The sequence below is a fragment of the Pan troglodytes genome, chromosome 4 (genome assembly GCF_028858775.2).
Source record: "Pan troglodytes isolate AG18354 chromosome 4, NHGRI_mPanTro3-v2.0_pri, whole genome shotgun sequence".
NCBI classification, from domain to species: domain Eukaryota; kingdom Metazoa; phylum Chordata; class Mammalia; order Primates; family Hominidae; genus Pan; species Pan troglodytes.
In genome coordinates, this window is record NC_072402.2 from 138,521,834 (window position 1) to 138,547,684 (window position 25,851).

The 25,851-nt window shown below is 39.7% G+C and overlaps 5 protein-coding genes across 5 annotated transcripts in view; all 5 read left to right on the top strand.

The window, feature by feature from the left end:
• PCDHA2 (protocadherin alpha 2) overlaps nucleotides 1-25,851 on the top strand; it is a 217,237-nt gene that overhangs the window by 11,645 nt on the left and 179,741 nt on the right. The gene's annotated exons all lie outside the window — the stretch shown is intronic.
• PCDHA3 (protocadherin alpha 3) overlaps nucleotides 1-25,851 on the top strand; it is a 211,072-nt gene that overhangs the window by 5,480 nt on the left and 179,741 nt on the right. The window lies entirely within an intron of this gene.
• Nucleotides 572-25,851, top strand: part of PCDHA4 (protocadherin alpha 4) — a 205,021-nt gene continuing 179,741 nt past the window's right edge. Inside the window, 1 exon segment of the mRNA NM_001364703.2 lies at nucleotides 572-3,072. Coding sequence (NP_001351632.1) covers nucleotides 688-3,072 — 2,385 coding nt within the window. The 5' untranslated portion in view covers nucleotides 572-687.
• The window catches only part of PCDHA5 (protocadherin alpha 5), a 190,432-nt gene continuing 179,741 nt past the window's right edge, over nucleotides 15,161-25,851 (top strand). Inside the window, exon 1 of the mRNA NM_001082585.4 lies at nucleotides 15,161-17,684. Coding sequence (NP_001076054.2) covers nucleotides 15,333-17,684 — 2,352 coding nt within the window. The 5' untranslated portion in view covers nucleotides 15,161-15,332. The remainder of the gene's footprint in view (nucleotides 17,685-25,851) is intronic.
• Nucleotides 21,491-25,851, top strand: part of PCDHA6 (protocadherin alpha 6) — a 184,102-nt gene continuing 179,741 nt past the window's right edge. Inside the window, 1 exon segment of the mRNA NM_001082591.4 lies at nucleotides 21,491-24,031. Coding sequence (NP_001076060.1) covers nucleotides 21,611-24,031 — 2,421 coding nt within the window. The 5' untranslated portion in view covers nucleotides 21,491-21,610.

The window sequence follows — 25,851 nt, forward strand, 5'->3', positions numbered from 1 at the left end:
ACATCTAATTAAATGCTGATGGTCTTTGATCCTTTTATAAAACATCTGCAAATTTCCCTGTCAATAGCTTGTTCTTGGCACCAGAATTTCCCTAGAGACCAGTCCCCTCAAGTCAACAACACCAGAAATACTAGGGTGAAGAGGGTGTTATCATTAATAATAAAAAAAACCCTGGAATTCTTGGGAACACAGGAATCTGTAATGAATTTTTCTAATCAACAGTTTACAGTTACATGTTTACAAAGTGTATAGTTAGGTCTCTGTAATACTTAAAACCTGTGTTGAAAAAATTATTTCTACTGAAGTAAAAGTTGCCCCTATGGCGAAACTAAGGACCACACTCAATTAATCAGTGGTACAATGTGTACCACAGTAGTACAAAATGTATTCCTATTCTCCGAAAAGACTGAAAGAATAAATAAAACCAAGTAGTTTATAGTAGAGTGTGTGTGGGTTTCCACAATTGCTACTTACGGTTTGGAGCCACATGATGTCGCTCTTTACCACAAAATACATGAGAGAAGGAGGAAGAAGGGAAAATTCCTTCTATTCTTACTGGAAGGAACCATATGCACTCTTTGGAGTCTGAAACATGGAGGATGCAGCTGCACTTGACTGACCGATTAAAAGATTTCCCTTGACTTTGAGAAACGATATTTAATCAGAACAAAATACTGTGCACTAAAGATGGAGTTTTCCTGGGGAAGCGGCCAGGAATCCCGGCGTCTGCTGCTCTTACTTCTTCTCCTCTCAGCCTGGGAGGCAGGGAACGGTCAGCTCCACTACTCGGTCTCCGAGGAGGCCAAACACGGCACCTTCGTGGGCCGCATCGCGCAGGACCTGGGACTGGAGCTGGCGGAGCTGGTGCCGCGCCTGTTCCGGGTGGCGTCCAAGGGCCGCGGAGGCCTTCTGGAGGTAAATCTGCAGAATGGCATTTTGTTTGTGAATTCTCGGATCGACCGGGAGGAGCTGTGCCGGCGGAGCGCGGAGTGCAGCATCCACCTGGAGGTGATCGTGGACAGGCCGCTGCAGGTTTTCCATGTGGACGTGGAGGTGAGGGACATTAACGATAATCCGCCGGTGTTCCCAGCAACACAAAAGAACCTGTCCATCGCGGAATCCAGGCCGCTTGACTCTCGGTTTCCACTAGAGGGCGCCTCGGATGCAGATATCGGGGAGAACGCCCTGCTCACTTACAGACTGAGCCCAAATGAATACTTTTCTCTGGAAAAACCATCTGATGACGAGCTGGTAAAAGGTCTTGGGCTTATATTACGGAAATCTTTAGACAGAGAAGAAGCTCCGGAGATTTTTTTAGTGCTCACAGCCACTGATGGAGGCAAACCCGAGTTGACTGGCACCGTTCAGTTACTCATCACAGTACTGGATGCCAATGACAATGCCCCAGCTTTTGACAGAACCATTTATAAGGTGAGATTACTAGAAAATGTTCCTAATGGAACATTGGTAATTAAACTTAACGCCTCAGATTTAGACGAAGGATTGAATGGGGACATTATTTATTCATTCTCAAATGATATTTCGCCAAATGTGAAATCCAAGTTTCACATAGATCCAATTACTGGACAAATTATTGTAAAGGGATATATTGACTTTGAAGAAAGCAAATCCTATGAAATTATTGTAGAGGGCATTGATAAGGGACAGCTCCCACTTTCTGGCCATTGTAGAGTTATTGTGGAAGTAGAAGACAACAACGATAATGTCCCAGATTTGGAATTCAAGTCTTTGTCACTTCCAATTAGAGAGGACGCTCCACTGGGTACAGTCATCGCCCTGATCAGCGTGTCCGACAAAGACATGGGTGTCAATGGGCTGGTTACCTGCTCCTTGACGTCCCACGTCCCCTTCAAGCTGGTGTCCACCTTCAAGAATTACTATTCGTTGGTGCTGGACAGTGCCCTGGACCGCGAGAGCGTGTCAGCCTATGAGCTGGTGGTGACCGCGCGAGACGGGGGCTCGCCTTCGCTGTGGGCCACGGCCAGTGTTTCTGTGGAGGTGGCTGATGTGAACGACAACGCTCCGGCGTTCGCGCAGCCCGAGTACACAGTGTTCGTGAAGGAGAACAACCCGCCGGGCTGCCACATCTTCACGGTGTCTGCGTGGGACGCGGACGCGCAGGAGAACGCCCTGGTGTCCTACTCGCTGGTGGAGCGGCGGGTGGGCGAGCGCGCGCTGTCGAGCTACGTTTCGGTGCATGCGGAGAGCGGCAAGGTGTACGCGCTGCAGCCGCTGGACCACGAGGAGCTAGAGCTGCTGCAGTTTCAGGTGACCGCGCGGGATGCGGGCGTGCCGCCTCTGGGCAGCAACGTGACGCTGCAGGTGTTCGTGCTGGACGAAAACGACAACGCGCCAGCACTGCTAGCGCCTCGGGCGGGTGGTACTGGTGGCGCAGTGAGCGAGCTGGTGCCATGGTCGGTGGGTGTGGGCCACGTGGTGGCAAAGGTGCGCGCGGTGGATGCTGACTCGGGCTACAACGCGTGGCTTTCGTACGAGCTGCAGCCGGGGACTGGTGGCGCGCGCATCCCTTTCCGCGTGGGGCTGTACACTGGCGAGATCAGCACAACGCGTGCCCTGGACGAAACGGACGCTCCGCGCCACCGCCTACTGGTACTGGTGAAGGACCACGGCGAGCCCGCGCTGACGGCCACAGCCACCGTGCTGGTGTCACTTGTGGAGAGTGGACAGGCGCCAAAGGCCTCCTCACGGGCGTTGGCGGGCGCTGTCGGTCCCGATGCTGCGCTGGTGGATGTCAACGTATACCTGATCATTGCCATCTGCGCGGTGTCCAGCCTTTTGGTGCTCACGCTGCTGCTGTACACCGCGCTGCGGTGCTCTGCGCCGCCCACCGAGGGCGCGTGCGCTCCGGGCAAGCCCACGCTGGTGTGCTCCAGCGCGGTGGGGAGCTGGTCATACTCGCAGCAGAGGAGGCCGAGGGTGTGCTCTGGTGAGGGCCCACCCAAGACCGACCTCATGGCCTTCAGCCCCAGTTTACCTGACTCTAGGGACAGAGAAGATGAGCTGCAGACAACTGAGGAATCCTTTGCAAAGGTTAGTGTATAACATCCATTTGTTTAATTTTCGTATTGTTTTTCTCTATCAACTTCTTCGTAAATTTATTTCTAAGAGTCAAATTTCCCTGGGTTAAAATTTTACCTCTCTTTACATATCCATTTTAACTAAAGTCTTTTGGAATTATAGGACATCAGAGCAATATATATTGCCTTCCTTCATTTTATGCTGCATTATTCAATGCATATTAACAGAACTGTAATTTCTAGTAAATTTTCACTATATTCACCCTCTTTGTTTTTGGTAATAATCAACATTTTAGAAAACATTTTACTATTATTTAACCTATTACACATAAACAAATGTGCACAGGCTGAAATAATAAAGCTCCATAAATTGTATGAAAGTGAAAAGCTCCGTTGCCTCCATCGCTGAAGCCCCTCGCATGCACCTGCCAAATCACTTCCCTTATTTTTCCTCCAGTGTAACCGCACATTTGCCTTTTATAACTGTTTGTTCGGGGCCTGTTTTGGGAACGTTATCTAATTGGACTTGCACAACATGTATTGTCTGTGCATTTGTGTGTTATTTGTATTTATCACTCATTGTTTATGAAATTATCCATGTTGTTACATGTAGTTGTAGTTCATTTAATTCTGTTTCTAGTACTATTTCATAAATATACTATACATTATTTATTCTACTGTTCAGGAATTTGCATTGTGCCTCAATGTCTATTTCAAATAATGCCATCATAAATATATTGTACATTTCTTTGATGCCCATGTACACAGATTTCTCTCAGGTTTTTGCCTGAGAGTTGTGTTTGTGGGTCACAGAGTATGTGTGTATCTTTGTCTTTTGTAGCTAACACCAACCAATTTTCCAAGATGTTTTTACCTATTTACATTCCTAGTAGTGCATAAGGCTTTCTGCTGGGCCACATCATCTCTACATTTGTCAGGTTATTTTCATGTTAGCCATTTTACTGGGTGACTTTTGTAATCTCATTTTGAAATTATTTTATATTTAAATGAAGTTGAGAACCTTTCTATTTTATTTGGGCAATTTTTATACCTTATTTTGTGCAATAGCTGTTCAAATCTCCTATTTCTCTAGTCTGTTGTTTTTCTTTTCTTTTTTCTCTTCTTTTTTGCTTCCATAGAACTTTATTTCCTTGTTTTTCTTATTACTTAAACAAATCTTGTATTCTGAACATAACTCCTTTTTTTAGTAGTTTTCAACCTCATGGCTAGTTTTTAATTCTTTTTTGTCTTTTGGTGAATAGAAAGTCATAATTTTGATTAAACTGAATTTATCAATTTTTGCCTCTGATCCTATTTCACAAAGATAATTTTCTGTGGTATCTTTTATTTCATTGTTTACATTACATCTACAATCCATTTGGAATATACATATTTTTATCATTGTTGTGAGGTAGGGGTCAAGATTTATTTTTATTTCTTCTTCTCATTACTTTTATTATACTTTAAGTTCTAGGATACATGTGCACAACATGCAGATTTGTTACATAGGTATACATGTGTGCCATGTTCGTTTGCTGCACCCATCAACTCATCATTTACATTAGGTATTTCTCCTAATGCTATCCCTCCCCCAATCCCCCACACCTCAACAGGCCCCAGTGTGTGATGTTCCCCACCCTGTGTCCAAGTGTTCTCGTTGTTCAATTCCCACCTATGAGTGAGAATATGCAGTGTTTGGTTTTCTGTGCTTGTGATAGTTTGCTCAGAATGATGGTTTCCAGCTTCATCCATGTCTCTACAAAGGACATGAACTCACCCTTTTTTACGGCTGCATAGTCTTCCATGGTGTATATGTGTCACATTTTCTTAATCCAGTCTATCATTGATGGACATTTGGGTTGGTTCCAAGTCTTCGCTATTGTGAATAGTGTCACAATAAACATACATGTGCATGTGTCTTTATAGTAGCATGATTTATAATCCTTTGGATATATACCCAGTAATGGGTCAAATGGTATTTCTAGTTCCAGATCCTTGAGGAATCGCCACACTGTCTTCCACAATGGTTGAACTAGTTTACACTCCCACCAACGATGTAAAAGCATTACTATTTCTCCACATCCTCTCCAGCATGTGTTGTTTCCTGACTTTTTAATGATCGCCATTCTAACTGGTGTGAGATGGTATCTCATTGTGGTTTTGATTTGCATTTCTCTGATTACCAGTGATGATGGGCATTTTTTCATGTGTCTGTTGGCTGCATAAATGTCTTCTTTTGAGAAGTGTCTGTTCATATCCTTTGCCCACTTTTTGATGGGGTTGTTTTTTTTTTCTTGTAAATTTGTTTGAGTTCTTTGTAGATTCTGGATATTAGCCCTTTGTCAGATGGGTAGATTGCAAAAATTTTCTCCCATTCTGTAGGTTGCCTGTTCACTCTGATTGTAGTTTCTTTTGAAGATTTATTTTTTACTACCATTTTTTTGTTGGACTTTTAAAATGAGTTTGGAAGTGTTCCCTCTCCTTCAATTTTTTTTTTGGAAGAGTTTGAAAACAATTATCATTGATTCTTCTTTAAAAGTTTGGTAGAATTCTCCAGGAAAGATATCTGGTTTTGGGCTTTTGTTGTTGTTGTTGTTGTTAGGAGGTTTGGATTACTGATTCAATCACCTTACTAGTTACAGCTTTGTTTAGATTTTTTATTGCTTCATGATTATGTCTTGGTAGTTTGTATGTTTCTAGGAATTAATCAATTTCTTCTAGGTTATTGAATTTTTTCGTATATGATTTTAATAGCCTCTTATAATTGTGGCATCAGGTGTAATGCCACCTCTTTTCTTTCTGACTTCCAGTCTTTTTGTTTTTTTCTTAGTCTAGCTAAGGGGCTTGTCAGTTTTGTTGTTTTTTCAAAAAATCAACTAAGTTGAAAAACTTAATTTAAACTTTTTTTCATTTATTTTTGCTCTAATCTTTATTATAGTATTTCCTCCATTTGCTTTGGGCTTCCTCATTTGTCCTTTTTTTCTAGTTCCTTGAGTTGTTAAGTTTTTTATTTGAGATCTTTCTTCTTTCTTCATTTTTAGTGTAGGCATTTACAACTCCCTTCTTTGTTTTTGTTTTCATGTTTAAGAGACAAGGTCTCGCTATGATGTACAGAGGCACGATCATAGCTCCCTGCAAGTGATCCTTGTGCCTTGGATTCCCAAAGCACTGGGATTACAGGCGTGAGCCACTGAGCTTGCCCAGCTTAATATTCCTTCTTAGTACTGCTTTTGTTGTATCCTGTAAGTTTTTATTGTGTTGTGTTTTCATTTTTGTTTATCTTAACATATTTTCTAATTTATCTTTTGATTTCCCCTTTCATTCAAATGAAATTTTGAACAGAATTTCGTTCAAAATTCTGTCATTTAATTTCTACGTATTTGCAGATTTTCCAGTTTTAATTCCAGTATTGATTTCTAGTTTTATTCCACTGTGGTCAGAAAAGATATTTAGTAGGATTTCAACCTTCTTGAATTTGTTAAGACTTGTTTTGTGACCTGACGTGTGATTTATCCTGGAAAATGCTCTGAGTGTGCTTGAGAAGACTGTATATTTGCTGCTGTTGGGTGGAATTTTCTGTATATGTCTGTCAGTTCCATTTCAGCTATAGTGTTGTTCAAGTCCTCTGCTTCCTTGCTGATTTTCTGTCTGAATGTTCTATTCCTTATTGAAAGTAGGATACCAAAATCTCCTACTACAGTCATTGGAGATACATTCTGAGAATTGTATCATTCTGAGATTTCATCACTGTGCAAACATGAGAGTGTACTTACATATTTACACAAACCTAGATAGTATAGCCTACTACAGACCTAGGTTACATGATCTATTGCTTCTAGGCTACAAACCTATACATATGTTAACTGTACTGATTACTATAGGGAATTGTAACACAATGGTAAGTATTTGTATACCTAAATATATCTAAACATCTAAAAAGTACAGTAAAAACATTGTATAGATTTTTAAAATGGTACACCTGAATAGGGTACTTACCCTATGAATGGAGACTGCGGGGCTGGAAATTTATCTGCATGAGTCAATGAGTGAATGGTGAGTGAATGTGAAGGCCCAGGACATTACTGTGCACTAATGTAGACTTTAAAGCACTATACATTTAGGCTACACTCAATTTATCAAAAAATTTTCTTTTTACAGGCTGGTCATGGTGGCTCATGCCTGTAATCCCAGCACTTTGGGAGGCTGAGGAAGGAGGATCACTTAAGCCCAGGAGTTCAAGACCAGCCTGGGCAATATAGTGAGACCCTGTCTCCAGAAAATAATTTTTAAAAATTAGCTAGGTGTGGTGACACACAGTTGTAGTTCCAGCTACTCGGGAGGCTGAAGTGGGAGGATCCTTGACTTGAGGAGGTCAAGGCTACAGTGAGCCATGGTCGTGCCACTGCACTCCAGCCTGAGCAACAGAGTGAGACTCTGTCTCAATTTTTTTTCTTTCTTCAGTAATAAATTAAACTTAGCTTACTGTAACTTTTTAACTTTGTAAACTTAAATTTTTTAACCTTTTGACTCTTTTGTAATAACACTTAGCTTAAAACACAAACACATTGTACAGCTGTACAAAAATATTTTCTTTATATCCTTATTTTACAAGTTTTTTTGACTTTTAATTTTTTTATTTTTTTCACTTTTACTTAGTGTTTTTTGTTGTTGTTGTTAAAAATGAAGATATAAACACCCATACTAGCCTAGGACTGTATTGGGTCAGGATCATCAATATTATTGTCTTCCACCTCCATGTCTTGTCCCACTGGAAGGTCTTCTGGGGCAATTACACATGTGATGCTATCATCTCCTATGATAACAATATCTTCTAGTGGAATACTTCCCAAAAGACTTTCCTGAGGCTGTTTTGTGGTGAACTTTTTTCTTTTTTTTTTTGAGTTAATGTATTTTTTATAAGTAGAAAGAGTACACTGTAAAATACCACTAAAAAGTATAGTAAATACATAAAGCAGTAACATTTACTATCTGTATCAAGTATTATGTACCGTAAATTACTGTACATAATTGTATGTGCTATCTTGTACTTTTATATAACTGGTAGTGCAATAGGTTTGTTTACACCAACATCACCACAAACATGTGAGTAATGTGCTACAACATTATGACTGCTACATCATCACTAGGTGATAGGAATTTTTCAGCTCCATTATAATCTTATGGGACTACTCTTGTACATGTGGTCTGTTATTGGTTGAAACGTTGTTATACAACACTTGACTTTATTGTATTGCTATCTATTTCTCCATTTCTGTGAATGTTTGCCTCATATATTTAGGTGTTTTAATGTTGGGTGCATATGTATTTATAATTGCTATGTCCTTCTGGTGAATTGATCTTTTATCATTATATAATGTCCTTCTTTGTCTCTTATGACACTTTTTGACTTAAAGACTATTTTGTGTGATGTAGCTGTTTCCACATTTGCACTCTTTTGGTTACAATTTGCATGAAATTTTTTTAATATCCTTTAACTTTCAGCCTATCCAGGTCTTTAAATCTAAAGCAAATATCTTGTAGTTAGCATATAATTGGGTCTTTAAAAAAATCAATTCAGCCACTTTGTATGTTTTGATTGGGGGAGTTTATCCCATTTTTATTTAAAGTAATTATTGATAGGGCATAACTTACTGTTGCCTCTTTGTTAATTGTTGTTTGCAGCTTGTAGACTTTTTGCTCCTCTTTCCTTCTCTTACTGTCTTCCTTTGTGTTTTATTGAGATTTGTAATGCTATGTTTTTGTTCCTTTCCTGTTTTCTTTTGTATATCTTCCATAGGTATTTTCTTTGTGGTTACCATGGGGCTTACATTTTAAAACTCTTATAAAAATGTATTTTAAACTGATAGCATCTTTACTACAATCACAAGACAAAACTCATTATGTTTACTTCTCCCCTACCCAAATTTTATGTTATTGATGTCATAAATACATCTTTTTATATTGTGTATACATTAACATTATTTTATAGTTAGTTTTTCTGTACTTTTGTCTTTTAATCAGATTTTAAAATATCAGATTTTAAAGTGACTTTTGTACCACCATTACAGTATTATAGTATTCTGTTTTTATCTATATATTTATCTTTACTAGTGAGCTTTATACTTTAATAAAATACCTATGTATTTCTGTTTAGCATCCCCTAATTTTAACTCAAAAGGCCCCCTCTTAACATTTCTTGTAAGGCAAGTCTAATTGTGATCACCTTCAGCTTTTGTTTAATTGGGAAGGTCTTTATCTCTTTTTCATTTTTGAAGACAAACTTTGGTGGATTTGGTATTCTTGGTTGGCAGTTCTTTTTCTTTTCAGCACTTTCAGTATAATATCTCACCCCTTTCTGGATGGCAAGGTTTCTACTGAGAAATCTACTGGTAGAGTTAGGGGTGTTCTCTTGTACGTGATGAGGCATTTTTCTTTTGCTGCTTTCTAAATTCTTAACATTTCTTGGATCTTGATGTCCATTTCCTTCCTCATATTTGGGAAGTTTTCAGATGTAATTTTAAAAAATAAGCTGTCTGTCCTTTTCTCTTATGGCTTCTTCTTTTGAAACTGTCATAATGAGTAGAGCAGCCTGCTCGAGGATGTCCTATCAATTTCTTAGGCTTTCTTTACTCTCTTTCATTTCTTGTTCTTTTTGCTACTCTGTCTGGATAATTTCAAATGATGTGTCCTTGAGTTCACTGACTCATTCTTCTACTTGATTAAGTCTGCTGTTGAACATGTCTGTAAAATTTTCAGTTCAATTATTGTATTCTTCAGTTCCAAAATTTCTTTTTAGTTCTTTTGAATATTTTCTATCTGCTGAAATTCTGATTCTGCTTATGCATTATTTTCCTGAGCTCACTGAACATCTTTATGACAATTATTTTGAATACTTTGTCAAGTAATTCACATAGCTCTATTTCTTTAGGTTTGGTTTCTGGAGGTGTGTGTTTGTGTGTGTGTGTGTGTGTGTGTGTGGGCACACACTATTTGATTGGGCCATGTTTCCTGTTTTCTCATATTCCTTATTACTTTGTGTTGATATCTATACATTTCAAAAAAACAAAAAACAACAACACACCAGCTACCTCTCCCAGTCTTTATGGACTGGATTTGTACATGGAAAGATCTTTACTAATCAGGCTGGCTAGAGATTCTAGGGACCTCTCAAACCTTTTCTGCGGATGCATCTTCTATGGACTTGTGTGTATAATTCCTAATTAGAGGGATCTGCCAGCTTTTTTTTTTTTTTTTTTAAGACGCTCTAATCTTTTTCCCTCTGTGGTGTCTGTGTGCTGTACTGTGGGCCCTCTGGAGCAGCAGTATTCACTCAGCTCTTTTAGGTTCTGAGAAGCCCTCAGTTATAGATTCTGCTGAATCCTATCAGTGCCTGGAGTCAAGTGAGACAGAAACTTGGACTGCCCACTAAAATTCAGGAACTTTGGATGCATTTTACTCTCCCTTTCCCTCATGAGAGAGAGAGTGCTGAGCTGAGTTGCGCTCTGTGTGCTGTATCACAGGTCCTGAGGAGCATCAGCCCGCCACCCAGCTCTTTATTATTCTGAGCTGCCCTCAGGAATTTAGAATATGCCAGGTTCCATCAGTGCTCTGAGATATGCAAGACAGCTCCCCTGAAAAGTCAGAACACTGAATGCATGCTTTACTTTCTCTTTCCCTTCTCAGGGAGAAGACAGGAGCTGGGAATTTCCCCCTGTTTGAATGGAACTGTGCTGCTGGATGGGACTATAGGGAAAGTGCCCCAGAAAAGTGCCCAGCTAGTTTTACACTTGCTTGGAGCCCAGGACCCTCTTAACTGGTTTCGGCACTTATCACCATGGGAATTGGTCCTTGTATTGTTGTTGAGTTGGTATACCTGTGGAGGGTCTGGGGATTCCTATAACAGCATCTTGCTGATGTCACTACCTCTGTTATCTTTTTAAGCTGTATATGCTTTTACAAATTATTTTATTGATTTCCTCTTTGACTTCCTCTTTTGTTGATTATAACACACATCCTTGACTTATTACCTCAATTAAATCAATAATTTTAATACTTCCAGGCAACGCTAAGACCTTGAATCATTATACCATTTACTTGTACCCTACTTTTTGTTACTGATATGCCTTTCAATTATTTATATGTTCTAAACACACAGTACATTATTATCATTGTTTTGTTAACACCTATATGTGTTTCTTTCTGGGATCATTTTCCTTCTGGAGAAATTAACATTTCCTTTAATGTGGCCTGCTGGTAAAGAAAGCTTTAAGTTTTTATATATCTGGAAATGTCTTAATTTTACTATCACTTTTGAGAAACAGTTTTGGGTATTGAATGAAAGTTATTTTTGCCAGCACTTTTAAGATGACATTCCATGGTCTTCTTTTGAGATGATGGCTGTCAAGTTTATTGTTCAATTAGTGTGTCTTTTTTTCTGTCTAGCTACTTTGTATACTTCTCTGTTTTTCATTTTTAACAGCTTTACTATCATGTGCCCAGTGTTAATTTGCTTTGTTTTTAATCTCGCTTGCAGTTTTCAAAGCTTCTTATATCTGTGGGTTGATAATATTTTATCAGTTTAAGAGAAGATTTAGCAGTATGCCTTCAAATATGGCTTCTACTTCATATTTTCTCTTATATTCTTCTGTGACTATAAGTACATGTATGTTAAATCTTTTCACAATATCCCTTGTCTTTTATATGCCATTTCTGTTTTTAAATCACTTTTTCTCTTTGTTTCATAATCCATGTTTTATTCTGACCCATCTTTTACTTTAGGAATTTTATCTTGTTATTCTAGGCCACTGTCAAAGTCATTGATTGAATTATTAACTTCAATCATGGCATTTTTCCATTTTAGAATTTTATTTTCCTTTTTAAAAATATATTTCTAACTTGGGTACTGGCTAATGTCAAAAGAAACTTTCCTCCCACAAAGTTTTCACTCACTTGATCTTGGATTTCAAAATTATATATAACCTGAGAGATTATCATTTTTCTCCATTTAATAATGAATCAGGCCAGGCATGGTGGCTCATGCCTATAATCCCAACACTTGTGTGGGCCATGAAAGGAGGATTGCTTGAGCCCAGGAATTCAAGATGAGCCTGAGCAATATAGGGAGACTCCATCTTTACAAAAAATGAAAAAAATTAGCTAGATGTGGTGGTGCACACCTATGGTCCCAGCTACTTGGGAGGCTGAAGTTGGAGGATGGCTTGAGCCTGAGGCTGCAATGAACTTTGACTGTACCACTGCACTCCAGCCTCGGTCAGAGTGAGACTCTTTGTCACCCAGTTGTATAGAATCAACTATAGGTAGAGGCATAAAAAAGATGCCTGAGATTGCATCTCTTGAATTTAGCTTCATTGTCCCTTTCTACTAAGTGAGATTATTTGACATTAATGAACGCAATATAATTGCCTAAAAATGATTAATTTAATTTTTCACTATCTCAGGGATATGTTAGAACTATTCTCATATTTTCTATCCAAAGAGGATATATAATATGGATATTTTAGCACACTCCCTTATAGGGCAGTTATACCTTCCTCTGTGACTCATTATACAGGCAGCGCTAAGATGTGTATTATATGCGCATGGTATCCTTTCTTACTATCCTTATAATAGAATAAATTAATTTTTATACAGAATTAATTTTTGAAGAATCAAATGACATATGTGCATAAATTATTTATACATTTTTATACAATTGCTTCAACATTTCCTCTTCTCTGCAATCTGGTATATCTATATAATTTCTACAGATAAGAGAAGAAAAATATAGCTTATTAAAATTTTATTCTGGGTTTTGTAAGGAATAAAAGACATTTGTACCCTTATGAAGATTAAATTTTCTTGTGTTAGTATATTTCTAAAGGCTTTTAGTGAATTAAATGGAGACACTTTAATATACTACACAGTTTTAAATCTAAATTTTTTTCTCAAGGAAGAAGTTCTGTTTACACAATGATGCTTAAACATGACTGAAATATCTAAAGGAGAGGTTAACTGGATCAGTCAAGAAAATAATCTGTAATATTTGATTGAAGAAAATAGCTTAGAAGAAGATTTTTTTAAATGTTCTTTTCCCGTGGAGTCTCCCATGAAATTCAGATTGGATAATCTATAGTTACTGAGAAAGGAATATTCAAAGTAAGAGTTGATCACTGTAGCACAAATGCAAGTGATAATTTAAAAAGTAAATATAATTTAACAGATATGAAAGTGAATCAAAAGTCAAGAGTCTTGTTTCCTCCTGAAATATCTATATAAGTACATGAGATAATTTTTCCAGACTGAGAGGAGCAGGTGAACTGATATTGTTGATGACTTTTTCTCCATTGAGTATATCTTTTAAAATACTCAGTATTTATCATAATACTCTGCAGATTACAATGTACACATTGTTAATACTACATTGTTAATTTGCCTTTTAAATACTTAATATTTACTTTTTTCAAAGGTTATCTTTGTGTATTTTGTATAACATTCTACTATAATTTATTCCATAGCTTTGTAGTTTTACATTATTTACTGTTATATAATAGAAAGTGGCTAACATCAGCTAATGCTGTTTTCTAAATATTTATTATCATTTTCTTATGTTTTTAACCATTGTGTATTAAAATATTTGAAAATTATCAGTATGAAAACTATTAGGCAAATAGTCTGGGAAATTGATCTGTGTTTCAACGATCCAAATATTAGTGAAAAGTCATGATAATAGAGATAGTAAAAATCTTATAAGGGAACTGGTAAATATATCTTTAAAGATTGTATCAGAAACAATTCTGTGACAATATCTTGTTTCTTTACAAGTTTGAATTCCAGAAATCAAGTGAATTTCCTCTGACTTTGCATTTTCTGGTAATTTCTTTTTTCTTATCAAGCTATATTTTAAATGTAAAAGTATCCAACAATAGAATTGCTAATCTCTTGGTCCCTCTTGTCTTCACAGGTAAGGGATATTTTGTAATATTTAAGGAATTTTATGGAGTATATATACAAGCAGAATGTTAGCTATTTCTTCAATAGAAAACTTGGTGATATTTTCTTTTGCCCATATTTATTAAGTGAAGTTTACTAAATTTTCTAGGTCGTGTTCAAATCATACCATCCAGTAAACAGTTGGGAGATTAAAAAGTAATTAAACTAATATAAAGATAGCCTGGTTAATAAAATGATATTCTTTTCAACATGATTATATTTACTGGAACCTAAACATTTTGTGAAATAGTATGTCATATAGACAATATTAGGATTTTGACTTGTTATGTAAGTACAAAGGTATGTATTTTACAGTTTTTAATAATTGCTTTATCAGTAATAGCAACGTGAAGAAATGCTATCTAGATGCTTCTAATTTGAAAATAGTGCAAAGACGTTTACCAAAGTCGTTCTATTATGCTTTTGATTTCTAGAAAGCTGAAATATCCCCATTACAGTTTTTGAGTCAATACAAAAAGTAGATAGGTGTTATAGATAAAGAAATAGGTTTTCATCGATTTGAAAATTAGACCTCCGAGAAGAAACTCAGGTAAGAATGCCATTAAAATAGTTTTAGTTGTTTTTGAAAATAACATCAACAAAATGTCACTATTAAACAGTGAAATTGGAATAAAAATTTGTTTTATGAGTAACACGGAGATAGCATACAAACATTCCATTGACTAATACAGAAAAAATTCAAAAGTTTTAATTAGATATGTTTAAATAGAGATGAGAAAAGTCAAAACTTTAACTCTTAAAAGTTATTTTTATCAGTTTGGAAATATATAAACTCCTCCCTATATAAAATACACCAGCACAAATTTCTCTAGTAAGGATTGGGGTTTCATGACTTTAGATGTATTTTTCTGTAATATTTTAATGACGCACTTATATTGACGCATTTTAAGATAGAGTTTAATGATATATTTTGACTAGAGATAAGTGATTTAAAGAATGATAAGAATCATGCCATTGAAAGTGAGAATACTTGAGAAATATTGACGAATATAAGCTAAATAAAGCAAAACAAAATAAAACACTTACCCTTTCATCCACATGATGTCGCTGGACACCGGAAGGTTTTTCTCCCTTCCCAGCCTCAAAGGAATACAGTGAGTAGATTTTCCTCAGACAGAAAGGAAAAGAACCTTCCATTTTTGGCTGTGCCAAGAAGCTCAGAAAGGTGATAATATAAAAAATATATAGTTAATTGGGAATTGAATTTACAAAATACATTGTGTGGTGATGCAATAGAGAGCTCATAATTGGAACGAGATTGAGATGGTATATTCCCGGAGAGGAAGTCTGGGATCCCGGCTCCTGCTGCTCTGGCTTCTCCTCGCCTACTGGAAGGCAGGGAGCGGCCAGCTCCACTACTCGATCCCGGAGGAAGCCAAACACGGAACCTTCGTTGGCCGCATCGCGCAGGACCTAGGGCTGGAGCTGGCGGAGCTGGTGCCGCGCCTGTTCCGGGTGGCGTCCAAGGGCCGCGGGGACCTTCTGGAGGTAAATCTGCAGAATGGCATTTTGTTTGTGAATTCTCGGATCGACCGGGAGGAGCTGTGCCGGCGGAGGGCGGAGTGCAGCATCCACCTGGAGGTGATCGTGGACAGGCCGCTGCAGGTTTTCCATGTGGAGGTGGCAGTGAAGGACATCAATGACAATCCGCCCAGATTCTCCAGACAAGAACAAACATTATTCATTTTAGAGTCAAGAATGCCAGATTCGCGGTTTCCGCTAGAGGGCGCGTCGGATTTGGATATTGGAGCAAATGCACAATTGAGATACAGGTTAAATCCAAACGAATATTTTGACTTAGATGTTAAAACAAATGAAGAAGAAACGAACTTTTTAGAGCTGGTTTTGAGGAAATCCTTAGATAGAGAAGAAACACAAGAACACCGTTTATTAGTGATTGCAACTGATGGAGGAAAACCCGAACTAACAGGTACAGTTCAGTTGTTGATCAATGTATTGGATGCTAATGATAACGCCCCAGAATTTGATAAATCCATTTATAATGTCAGATTGTTGGAAAATGCACCAAGTGGGACATTAGTTATTAAACTGAACGCCTCAGATGCAGATGAGGGCATCAATAAGGAAATAGTGTATTTCTTTAGTAATCTTGTTCTTGACGATGTAAAGTCCAAATTTATAATTAATTCTAATACTGGTGAAATAAAAGTTAACGGGGAACTGGATTATGAAGACTGTAACTCATATGAAATTAATATTGATGCCGTGGATAAAAGTACATTCCCATTATCAGGACACTGTAAAGTAGTAGTGAAACTCCTGGATGTGAATGATAATACCCCAGAGATGGCCATAACCACCCTTTTCCTGCCTGTCAAAGAGGACGCTCCACTCAGCACGGTCATTGCTCTGATCACCGTGTCTGACCGTGACTCAGGTGCCAACGGGCAGGTGACCTGCTCCCTAATGCCCCACGTTCCCTTCAAGCTGGTGTCCACCTTCAAGAATTACTACTCGTTGGTACTGGACAGCGCCCTGGACCGCGAGAGCCTGTCGGTCTATGAGCTGGTGGTGACCGCGCGGGACGGGGGCTCGCCTTCGCTGTGGGCCACCGCCAGCGTGTCTGTGGAAGTGGCCGACGTGAACGACAACGCTCCGGCGTTCGCGCAGCCCCAGTATACCGTGTTCGTGAAGGAGAACAACCCGCCAGGCTGCCACATCTTCACGGTGTCTGCACGGGACGCGGACGCGCAGGAGAACGCGCTGGTGTCCTACTCGCTGGTGGAGCGGCGGGTGGGCGAGCGCCCGCTGTCGAGTTACGTTTCGGTGCACGCGGAGAGCGGCAAGGTGTACGCGCTGCAGCCGCTGGACCACGAGGAAGTGGAGCTGCTGCAGTTCCAGGTGAGCGCGCGCGACGCGGGCGTGCCGCCTCTGGGCAGCAACGTGACGCTGCAGGTGTTCGTGCTGGACGAGAATGACAACGCGCCGGCGCTGCTGGCGCCTCGAGTGGGTGGCACCGGCGGCGCAGTGAGCGAGCTGGTGCCGAGGTCAGTGGGTGCGGGCCACGTGGTGGCGAAGGTGCGCGCAGTGGACCCTGATTCGGGCTACAACGCTTGGCTTTCGTATGAGCTGCAGCCAGCGCCTGGCAGTGCGCGCATCCCGTTCCGCGTGGGGCTGTACACAGGCGAGATCAGCACAACACGCTCTCTGGATGAGACCGAAGCACCACGCCACCGCCTTCTGGTGCTGGTGAAGGACCATGGAGAGCCCCCGCTGACAGCCACAGCCACAGTGCTGGTGTCGCTGGTGGAAAGTGGCCAGGCGCCGAAGGCCTCATCGCGGGCGTCGGCGGGCGCTGTGGGTCCCGAGGCTGCCCTGGTGGATGTCAACGTGTACCTGATCATCGCCATCTGTGCGGTGTCCAGCCTGCTGGTGCTCACGCTGCTGCTGTACACCGCGCTGCGGTGCTCGGCGCAGCCCACCGAGGCCGTGTGCACACGGGGCAAGCCCACTCTGGTGTGCTCCAGCGCGGTGGGGAGCTGGTCGTACTCGCAGCAGAGGAGACAGAGGGTCTGCTCTGGGGAAGCTCCACCCAAAACAGACCTCATGGCCTTCAGTCCAAGCCTTCCTCAGGGTCCCACCTCTACAGACAACGTGAGTTTTCTAATATTAACATCCATCTTTCCCTCCCACTTTTCAAATATTAAATGTCACATTCACCCACTTTTTTTATATTTAAAAATTATGTCTTAGTACATAAATATTGTGGTACACAATTATTGCACTAATTCATGTATTATATGCTTTTTATGAGGCTTTTCTGCTGGGGTAATAGATTCATCAGCTTTCTGTGATATTAAGTATTTTTAAAATAATATTTTATATTAGCATTTGAATTTTGCATCTCTAAAAATGTAGGATAATAATTGTAAGACATAGTTTGGAGTCATTCTCAAAGTCTCAGTTTATGACATGAAATTTTATTTTATTTTATTGTTATTTTTTGGAGACCCTTTGTTGCTTAGTCTGCAGTGATCTGATCATAGATCACTGAAGCCTGAAACTCGTGGGCTCAAGTGATCCTCCTATCTCAGCCGCCCAAGTAGCTGGACTACATGCACATGCTAATTAAAGTTTTTTTTTTTTTTTTTTTCTGTAGAGATAGGGGTCTTGCTACTTTGCCCAGGCTGGTCTTGAACTCCTGGTTTGAAGCCATGCTCCCGTCTCAGCCTCCCGAATTACTAAGATTACAGGATTGAGCAAGAGTGCCTGGCCTATAAAAATGTTTTAACACCACCCTTCCAATTTTGCGTTTTTGTTTCTATTGAATTTAAATTAATTATTATTTCATTACACTAATTTAGTTTATTTTCAATTGTATTTTTGCAGTATATGGTTTATTTCAACTTTGCCTAAGCAGTTCACGTGTATACCCATGATGAATTTGATAATTGTAATTTAAAAATTATATTTTTCATTTTATTGATTTTTTGAATAGGAAACACATATACATGGTTTACTGTTCTAAAGGTGCAAAAGAATACAGTTAAATTTTCCCTTTCACCTCCTTCATGAAGCCAAAACATTCTCTGGTATCCTTCTAGAGATTTTTTTCATATACAAATAAACTTCCCTACCCCCTTAAAAAACATATGAGTATTGATTTTAATCTTGCTTTTTTCATTTACTAATGTATCTTGATGATCATGAATTATCATTACTGAAGTAGATTTGTTTTTCTTTTATCTGGATCTATGGTGTTCCATTGTGTAGGTATGTGATTGGTTATTTTTCCCTTAACATTAACATTTAGTGGAACAATGATTTAATTTTCTGGAAATTTGCATATTTTTCAATATATCTAATATATATTAGATATATAAATACCTAAAATATCTAATATATCTAATATATATTATATATTTTATATAATATATATAATAAATATATAATAATATATATATATCAGATATTTTGATACAGAATTTTGCTCTTGTTGCCCAAACGAGTGCAATGGTGCAATCTTGGCCTCCCAGGTTCAGGCGATTCTCCTGCCTTATCTTCCCAAGTAGCTGGGATTACAGGCATGTGCCCACACCTGGCTAATTTTTTGTATTTACTAGAGACGGGGTTTCACCATGTTGGTCATGGTGGTCTCGAACTCCTAATCTCAGGTGATTTACCCGCCTCAGCCTCCCAAAGTGCTGGGATTGCAGGCGTGAGCCATCGCGCCTGGCCTAAATTATTATATTGATGAGGAGTAACTGTGAATCTCCTCAGTTGTGCAAATTCTACTATATTTTGGTTGGGAAATTTTACTGCTTGTTGTTACTTTTAGATTAAAAAAATAAATATACCATGATACAAACTCCCCTCTTGAGTTGTTTACAAAGAGTTGTTTATTAAAGCTGTATGTTTGAGACTATGCTAGACAGGTGTCCTCTCCATCTGAAATAATGAGAACCATTTGTCTACTCTTTTGAGGGGAAAAGTATGGATTTATAGGTAGTAAATAGTCCACACTTTACATGATAAAATGTGAATTCCCTATTTCTGTTGCTTTGCCTGTTTCTTTTATTCTCATATGCATTCAATTTTATAAGTACCCTTCTATCATGCTATTTATATATTCCTAATATCCTGAGCTACTTTGAGGAAGTCCTAGAAATTGAGAAATAGTTTTTGTCATTCTATAAATCTAAAGTTAACAATGGTCACATTTAAAAAAATCAAGTTTTGTGATATAAACTATTTATATATCTCTTTATATATCGTCTTTATGTATATTTTGTGCAGCTTGTCTTTTTTATAGGAACCTCTTGTTTTGGGGATTGTTTTTGGTTAAGAAATTGAACCCTTTGTTTGCCCAAAATAACTGCAATAGAAAGTCAGTAATAAGAACTACTAAATAGATCCAGGTTAATTATTTTAAGATAGAATTTCACATGGAAGAAAAGGCTTTGTGTCACAATCATCTGTGAGGCATTTTACTGTATATCAGAATTTTGGAGTAAGGTGAAGATGATCATGTCATTTGAAAAGTCTTATTGGTGACTCTATTTTTCTCCTTTGAAGGAGGGGTTTAATCACTTCAAATGGATAACATTAAGGTTAAATTAAGGGCGAAGTTGATATTTGGCCCTGACTTTTATATGAGGGTAACATTTTTGCAAGTAAATTGTAGACGTAATTTTAAAAACCCAGCTAAAACAAAGGTGGTATTGAGAAAGAGGAAGAGCAAGTGGTCTATATTGTCAGAAAAATAAGATTCATATTGGAGAGTAATTGAAAATAACCTGCAAAATGTTGATTACCTAACATGTGATTACATATTAGGTTACTAGAAGTTTCTCAAATGTCTTGCAATTTCTAGGTTTAGTAAAATTCAATGAAAGCTGTACTCATAAAGATAAATATGATAGCATGTGAAAGACAGATGGACTTAGGTGGATGTGGAATAAGGCAAGCCAGGGAAAAGGAGTAATTTAAAAAGTAATATAGGAGACATGGGAAATGCTCATGTCATTAAAAATATGAATTTAAAAATTTGAATTTGGGGATTATTAATAATTGCTCATGCCTTGCTATTTAACAAACTATTTTCTAGGAGTCAGCATGTATAGGTGAAAGTGACAATTAGAAACATAGAAAGAAGGGATGCAGATATGGATTTGTAAATACCTCAATAAAAGTCTTATTCAAAACTTGGAAGTGAGTGAGAACAATTAAAGGAAAGGATATGGGACAGGGTTGAAGTTGAGAGAGAAAAACGAGATCATTTAAGAACAGCTGAAGAATCAAAAACAGCAAAGCACAATGGGTAGAAATTCCACTAGAATTTGAAGTGGTGAAGTATATGAAAAGAAAATATTTTAAGCAAGAATCCTAATATAAGCTGCAGATAAATTAAATGTGATAAAGAATATGCTCTAGAATTTTATCTTCCATCATTACACAGAAGAACCTTAAGAGCATCTGATATTTATTGAACAAAGAAAGCATGGACTTCAATAATCTATAAGGCTTTAAAAATTCAACCAAAATTTGATAATTTTAAGTTACATTTTTTTCCCTAGAGCACTATATAATAGCATGTCCTAGGAAAGACAGATGTGGGCAAGTTTCTTTTCTACCAAGAGTGTAGAATAGTTTACATTTCTGATTTAAAAAGCAGTTCCGTTAACACTTAAATTTGCTGAACTGGTTGATACTAATGTTGCAAATATTGGTAGAAAAGTTGTTTAGCTGTGAATAATTAGATCCCTTACTTTAAATTAATAAAAGAAGTCGGGATAACACTGACCGTGCAAATTACAAACGTGAGGAGGGTTTACTATAAAAGTAGAGAAAAGAAGATACCGTTTTAAAAATATATGGTATAGCACTGTTACGTGAATTGATTTCTTACCTTTTGGAGCCGCATGATGTCGCTGTCTACCATGAAGTTATAGCTAGCCAACATTCAAATTTCTTCTATTACTGCATCATTCCCTGACTGTTGAATGATGGCGGACGCAGAAGAAATGGATTAATAAATTCCGGAACATACAGTATTTTATCTTTATGCGGAAGATCTTCTAATGGAAATAAAACTAGAGGTATTTGACATGGTGTTTACCCCGGAAGATAGATTGGGAAAGCAATGTCTGCTCCTCCCGCTTCTGCTCCTCGCAGCCTGGAAGGTGGGGAGCGGCCAGCTCCACTACTCCGTACCCGAGGAGGCCAAACACGGCACCTTCGTGGGCCGGATCGCGCAGGACCTGGGGCTGGAGCTGGCGGAGCTGGTGCCGCGCCTGTTCAGGATGGCCTCCAAAGACCGCGAGGACCTTCTGGAGGTAAATCTGCAGAATGGTATTTTGTTTGTGAATTCTCGGATCGACCGCGAGGAGCTGTGCGGGCGGAGCGCGGAGTGCAGCATCCACCTGGAGGTGATCGTGGACAGGCCGCTGCAGGTTTTCCATGTGGACGTGGAGGTGAGGGACATTAACGACAACCCGCCCTTGTTCCCGGTAGAGGAACAAAGAGTGCTGATTTACGAATCTAGGCTGCCAGATTCTGTGTTTCCACTGGAGGGCGCGTCCGATGCAGATGTTGGCTCAAATTCCATCTTAACCTATAAACTCAGTTCTAGCGAATACTTCGGGCTAGATGTGAAAATAAACAGTGATGACAATAAACAAATTGGGCTCTTATTAAAGAAATCCTTGGACAGAGAGGAAGCTCCTGCACACAACTTATTCCTGACAGCCACAGATGGGGGCAAACCTGAGCTCACAGGCACTGTTCAGCTGCTGGTCACAGTGCTGGATGTGAATGATAATGCTCCCAATTTCGAACAGTCTGAATATGAAGTAAGAATATTCGAAAATGCAGACAACGGAACAACAGTTATCAAACTGAATGCTTCTGATCGGGATGAAGGAGCCAATGGGGCAATTTCATATTCTTTTAATAGCCTTGTTGCAGCCATGGTTATTGACCACTTTAGCATAGATCGAAATACGGGAGAAATAGTGATTCGGGGTAATTTGGATTTTGAACAAGAAAACTTATACAAAATCCGCATTGACGCCACGGACAAAGGCCATCCTCCCATGGCGGGTCATTGCACCGTTTTAGTGAGAATTTTGGATAAAAATGATAACGTCCCTGAGATAGCACTGACTTCCTTATCCTTGCCTGTACGTGAAGACGCTCAATTTGGTACTGTCATCGCCCTAATTAGCGTGAACGACCTCGATTCAGGTGCCAACGGGCAGGTGAACTGCTCGCTGACGCCTCACGTCCCTTTCAAGCTGGTGTCCACCTTCAAGAATTACTACTCGTTGGTGCTGGACAGTGCCCTGGACCGCGAGAGCGTGTCGGCCTATGAGTTGGTGGTAACCGCGCGGGACGGGGGCTCGCCTTCGCTGTGGGCCACCGCCAGCTTGTCTGTGGAGGTGGCCGACGTGAACGACAATGCTCCGGCGTTCGCGCAGCCCGAGTACACGGTGTTCGTGAAGGAGAACAACCCGCCGGGCTGCCACATCTTCACGGTGTCTGCGCGGGACGCGGACGCGCAGGAGAACGCGCTGGTGTCCTACTCGCTAGTGGAGCGGCGGGTGGGCGAGCGCGCGTTGTCGAGCTACATTTCGGTGCACGCGGAGAGCGGCAAGGTGTACGCGCTGCAGCCGCTGGACCACGAGGAGCTAGAGCTGCTGCAGTTTCAGGTGAGCGCGCGCGACGCGGGCGTGCCGCCTCTGGGCAGCAACGTGACGCTGCAGGTGTTCGTGCTGGATGAGAACGACAACGCGCCGGCGCTGCTGGCGCCTCGGGTGGGTGGTACTGGTGGTGCAGTGAGCGAGCTGGTGCCGCGGTCAGTGGGTGCAGGCCAAGTGGTGGCGAAGGTGCGCGCAGTGGACGCCGACTCAGGCTACAACGCGTGGCTTTCGTATGAGCTGCAGCCCCCGGCAAGCAGCGCTCGCTTCCCGTTTCGCGTGGGGCTGTACACGGGCGAGATCAGCACCACTCGTGTCCTGGACGAAGCGGACTCTCCGCGCCACCGGCTGCTGGTGCTGGTGAAAGACCACGGTGAGCCGGCGCTGACAGCGACGGCCACGGTTCTGGTGTCGCTGGTGGAGAGTGGCCAGGCTCCAAAGGCGTCATCGCGGGCGTCGGTGGGCGCCGCGGGCCCAGAGGCGGCGCTGGTGGATGTCAACGTGTACCTGATCATCGCCATCTGCGCGGTATCCAGCCTGCTGGTCCTCACGCTACTGCTGTACACAGCGCTGCGGTGCTCGGCGCCATCCACCGAGGGCGCGTGCACGGCGGACAAGCCCACGCTGGTGTGCTCCAGCGCGGTGGGGAGCTGGTCGTACTCGCAGCAGAGGCGGCAGAGGGTGTGCTCCGGGGAGGGCCCACCCAAGATGGATCTCATGGCCTTTAGCCCCAGCCTTTCACCTTGTCCTATTATGATGGGTAAGGCGGAGAATCAGGATTTAAATGAAGATCATGATGCCAAAGTAAGTGAATTTTCATAATTAACAGTTAATTTTTATTTTAAATTTATAATTGTTTTCCTCATATTTGTTTTCTATATTTCTGTTTTTAATTTTTAATTAATTTTACAAAATTACATATTTTCATTTTATTGTGTTTCTTATTATAATCTCTTTGCTTCTTTAATATTCATAATTTAAGTGAAATTAGAAATCACTGTCCACAATCTGCACCTCAGAATTTTTGTCTTCAAACCAAAATATTCTTGGATATGTCGTTTTCTGTTGCATTTTAATTCAGATTCATAGTAGCATTTTTTTCTGATTAATTATATGGGATTTTCATTTGTTTGCCTTTGAGCTTTAGGAGAATTTTTTTACATATACTCTTTTTTGATCATATATTGAAATTTGAGCACCAGTGTATCACTTATGCTTTTACACTTTTCATTTCAATGTTTTTCTGTCGACACTTTTATTAAGCTAACGCTTTGATTTTATCCATTTTGTGTAAGAACTCTGATCATCATAGTTTTTATCTGTGGTTCCCTTTTCAGACTTGTGATTCCAGGAGGCAATAGTGTTTATTTATTGTCCCCCTTTTAAACCATTGAGGAATAAAGGACAAAAACAATAGTTATCAGCCTGAATACTTCTGGTTGTTATGGTTATTGATTTATTTACTACCGATCTAAGTAATGGAAAAATAGTGATTCAACAGAATTTAGACCTTGTGATCAAGTAAATTTATATGAAAACTGCATTCCTCTGGCATTGCGGCTCTCTTATTTCTGTTTGAATTTCACTTGATGGTCTTCTCTTCATGGAGTCTAAATCTATTTTTTGTATTAGTGTTTTCATTGTTTCTACACAGTAATTTAAACTATTCACTATTTTGTATGTGTGTGTGTGTGTGACAGGGTCTTGCTCTGTCACCCATGCTGGAGTACAGTGGTGCAATAATGGCTCACTGCACCCTCGAATGCCTGGGCTCAAGTGATTCTCTCACCTCAGCCTCTGGAGTAGCTGGGATTACACACGAGCGCCACCATGCCCCCCACCTTTTTTTTTTTTTTTTTTTAAGAGATGGGGTTTCTCCATGTTGCCCAGGCTGGTCTCAAACTACTGGGTGCAAGTGATCTGCCCACCTTGGCCTCCCAAAGTACTAAGATTATAGGTGTGAGCCACTATGCTTGGCTAGTCATTATTTCTTTGAATGAAAAGCAGCAAAAAGTAGTGATTAACTGTGAGTTTTGGTGTTATCCTCCCTTGCCTAAATTTCATCACTACCAATTTTGTTTTGTGGATGGATTGTTTCACCTCTATTTCAGTTTCTTCTGTAAAGTTGGAATGATAAACACTAGTTTCAATGATAGAATTGTCATAAAGCTTTAGTAAGTTGATATTGTAAGGCGCTTATAACTGTGTTTGCCAAATAGCAAGTGCTTAAAAAATTTGCTACTAGTTTTCCGAAGAGGAAAAGAAAAACTTTATGTCATTTTATGCTAGGAAACTCTCATTACGGATTCCATATTGTTTTCATTTTATGTAAAGATTGAATTTTTGTTATTCATAGTGAGGCCATAATTACCAAATTAATCTGAGATGTCGCTAACATTTTAAATGCCATGTTCTACCTTAAAAGCAATTTAAAATGTGTGTTTCAAAGTTGAAAATTGAATTAAGACTTGGACAGTGGAAAAGTTTTATGAATTCAAAAGACATTTAACCTGCTGAGTCCTCAGTGATTTCCTGGAGTTGGTTTTGACTTTTTGTGTTGTCCATGTTCCCAGGAAATATTAGACTACATTAAGCATGAATGGTGTATTTGCCCACATTTAAAA